Source organism: Salvelinus sp. IW2-2015, unplaced genomic scaffold (genome assembly GCF_002910315.2).
Source record: "Salvelinus sp. IW2-2015 unplaced genomic scaffold, ASM291031v2 Un_scaffold4746, whole genome shotgun sequence".
NCBI lineage: Eukaryota > Metazoa > Chordata > Actinopteri > Salmoniformes > Salmonidae > Salvelinus > Salvelinus sp. IW2-2015.
Window position 1 is genome coordinate 14,708 of NW_019946015.1, and position 3,989 is coordinate 18,696.

Genomic DNA, 3,989 nt, shown 5'->3' on the forward strand with positions numbered 1-3,989 from the left:
TCTATGGTGGTTATTCTCTACATGCTACATAATGAATAATATCATCTCTAGGATGGTTACATCCTTACATGCTGCATAATGATAATATCATCTCTAGATGGTTACTTCCTACATGCTGCATAATGATAATATCATCTCTATGATGGTTACTTCCTACATGCTGCATAATGATAATATCATCTCTATGGATGGTTAACTTCCTACATGCTGCATAATGATAATATCATCTCTATGATGGTTACTTCCTACATTGCTGCATAATGATAAATATCATCTCTAGGATGGTTACTTCCTACATGCTGCATAATGATAATATCATCTCTAGGACGGTTACTTCCTACATGCTGCATAATGATAATATCATCTCTATGATGGTCGCTCTAGTTTTGAATAACATGTATTAGCTACATTGTGGATTGATTTAACCCCATATGAATAAAACAGCTGTTATTAGCTCAATCGTAAATGCAACTATAATCCACAGTCTTACCAGCCTCCTCTGGCTTTTGCCCTTGAAAGGTAACAGTTCAAGAAACAGTCCAATTCTGAAGGGAAAAACCTGGTCATTTAATTCATAGTAAGCCTAATGTCATCGAGGTCAAGGTGACTCAAGTGTTTTAGTAAAACGTTACGAGGSTCCTCTTCTGATAAGCCACAACTCTAARGACACCCACACCMGTAGATTCCAAGTCTTAAACGGTGAATATGTAAATATGCAAAATACAGACACATACCATTGTGTAATGAACAGCACAATTCAATAATCCCAGTATTTAACGGGTGTCTTACTTGTCCTTCACACCTAAGTTTCAGTAATGTTTCATTTCATAATGACTGTGTTGCTAGAATGCAGCCCTCCTCCTGATGACAGCCACTCTGCTGTAGTGACAGAGCTGTCATAGTGAAAGACTAAGAGTCACTTCGTTACGCTCCTTCTCCTCCTCTCTCTGATTTAAAGGCCACACACACACGCACACACACGCACACACACACACCAGGAGAGCTGAAATCCCATCATCCTTCACTGTCATCCTGGCATTCTGATCATCCTCATTACCATAATATTCCCATTCCCATGATGCCTTGCTCCTACTACATCATCGTTCTCTATCTTCCTCTCTCTCTCCTTCTTCTCCCTCTTCCTGCCTCTCTCTCTCCTTCTTCTCCCTCTTCCTGCCTCTCTCTCTCCTTCTTCTCCCTCTTCCTGTCTCTGTCTCCCTAACTCCCCTGTGGGATGACTACTCCATAAAATTAATGAGTAATTCTGATGAAGTCCCTTCAGACTCCTGAGCAGGAGCCTATAAAGGTAGCTGAACATGGGGACCAATAAGTTGTACCCTCCTCATGCCTGAAGTACCAGAGGCAGCACCAGGTATGTCCACCCCCTGGTGGACATACCTAGAACTGACAGGATTTTCAATGGCCAGGAGAGGGCAGTAACACTTTACAAATAATTTTGAGAGAGAGAGAGAGAGAGAGAGAGAGAGAGAGAGAGAGAGAGAGAGTATTTTTATATTTCTCTCCATCCCTCCGATTGGTTAGAAGTTTCCAGGTAGTTTTTTTCAAACCTTTCTCTACTATAAAACGAATGGAAAAGTGCCGAAGCTTTTCTTTAGAAGTGGAGACTCTCCAAACTGACAGGACTACACAACAGACCCAGGAGAGACAACACACAGTTCTTGGATTACTTCTTGAGGAATATTCTAATCGAAAACTCACACTAACTTCACACAGCATTTGGCTGTCATTTTCTTCTGTTTTACAGTTTTCTCCAGGGTTTGTACAACACGGGACTATTTTGAAATCATTACAATTCCTTTCACAATAGTCCCACAGGCGTTGTGAGTCTGGCAAGCGAGTCTACTTTCACACAAGCTTCAACGTATCTTTAAAGTATCATCAGTTGTTTTTGGACTATTTGGGCTGTGGACTGTCCAATTCACCGTCTTGAGTCACTCTGACTGCCTGGACCATTTTACGTTTTTATAAARAGTTTTTGAAGACTATTCTAKCCTAGGACTACCKTACRTCTCATTGCCATGGCGAACAGCTGTCTCCAGCTCAGCGGTTTTGTGATGAGTTGTATCGGSTGGGTCGGGATKCTTATCGCCACWGCCACCAACGACTGGGTAGTGACGTGTAAATACGGCATGAACACCTGCAAGAAGATGGACGAGTTAGGAGCCAAGGGCCTGTGGGCTGAATGTGTCATATCAACCGCCCTCTATCACTGTATATCACTGACACAGATATTGGACCTACCGGGTAATAGAACATTACTCTACTGTATAATAKTATACTATACTCTACTGTAATATACTATACAGTAATACATAATAACACTATATTAAAGGTAATAGAACATTACTATATTATACTATACTATATTATACTATACTCTACTATACTCCAATATACTATAATATATTATACTATATGCTCTACTTTACTCCACTATACTATGCTATACAATACTACACTCTGCAATACTACACTATACTATAGTACATTATACTAAACTCTAACATACCTCAATATACTATGCTTAACTAAATATTGCTACACTCTACTATACTCCACTATACTATACTACACGATACTATACTCTAATATACTACACTATACTATAGTATATTATTACTATAATATACTATATTATACTACACTACTATACACCATTATACTCTACTCTACTATAGATAGATGCTATTACTATATTGAGGTTAAGAAATAAGAAATAACAGGGCTGTGCAGACTGCTGTGTCGCTGTGGCTGTGGACTCTGACCAAGAGGTTATGGTATATCGAGAATATTTCACAGCTAAAGGGTGTTGTTTGTCCCAAGCCTAAACCGATAGTCTARAACAGCTAGTCTCAAACTCAAGGCCTGGATATCTTTCCTATTGGAATKAACCAAGATTACTATGGCACATTTCAGGCCATACCGTTTATCTCTCTGTCTCTGTGTGTCTGTGTACAGCATACATCCAGACGTCYAGGGCGTTGATGATAACTGGATCCCTCCTGGGGCTGCCTGCAGTGGGGATGGTCCTAACAGCCACGCCCTGCATCTCTCTGGGGGACGAGCCTCAGTCAGCCAAGAACAAACGATCTCTACTTGGGGGAGTTCTCATACTGCTAGTGGGTAAGTCTGGACACACACGCACACACACACGCACGCACGCACACACGCACGCACACAAATACACACACAGAACACACACACACACATACAGACAGACACTTGAGCACAGATGTTTGCACACACATTACAACATACGGTCATACTTATAACAACCCCAGCCCCAGGCCTAACCTTGACCCTTAACCCCCCCATCCTCCCTCCCTCTCACCCCTCCCAGCCATCCGTCTTTCCCCTTCCTCTCTCCCCTAACTCCCACAGACATACACCCACACATGTACACACACAATTCCCCACAGTTCAACCCATCCCCCAGACCACCATTCCTCCCCACCCACCTCGTCCACACCCTGATCCCTCCTGCTGGAAAATATTTTCCCATTTGTTGTTTGACACAATATAAAATGTGTTTGATCTGCTTTTCACTGTCCAGTTTTCCAACACCCTGTTCCACATGATGTCCATCGTATGTGTGTGTGTGTGTGTAAGAGAGAGATGGCAAAGGAGAAATGCTCACCTACACAGGATGTAAACAGATTTCTGTACAAAAATATGTAGAGAACTAAGCTTTTTGTACGTTGCAACATTTTCTGGGATCTTTTATTTCAAGCTCAATGAAACATGGGACGCAACACTTTACCATGTTGCGTTTAATATTTTTGTTACAATATAAAGTATCATTTTAGGTAAAGATAGTACTTATTGGGAGTATATACCACATTTGTACACAACACCACACACACACACAACACACACACCACACACACCCCATCACCACCACACACACACAGCGCCACACACACACACACACACCACACAAACGACAACAACCCAGCCACATCCATTTG

At 41.6% G+C, this 3,989-nt stretch overlaps 1 protein-coding gene across 1 annotated transcript; it reads left to right on the forward strand.

Moving 5' to 3' along the window:
• Positions 1-1,612: 1,612 nt before the first annotated feature.
• On the forward strand, positions 1,613-3,563 carry cldn11a (claudin 11a). The gene is made up of 2 exons (XM_024144096.2): positions 1,613-2,265; positions 2,980-3,563. The coding sequence occupies exons 1-2, from the start codon at positions 2,040-2,042 to the stop codon at positions 3,291-3,293; spliced, it is 540 nt and encodes a 179-aa protein (XP_023999864.2). The 5' UTR covers positions 1,613-2,039; the 3' UTR covers positions 3,294-3,563.
• Positions 3,564-3,989: the final 426 nt, after the last annotated feature.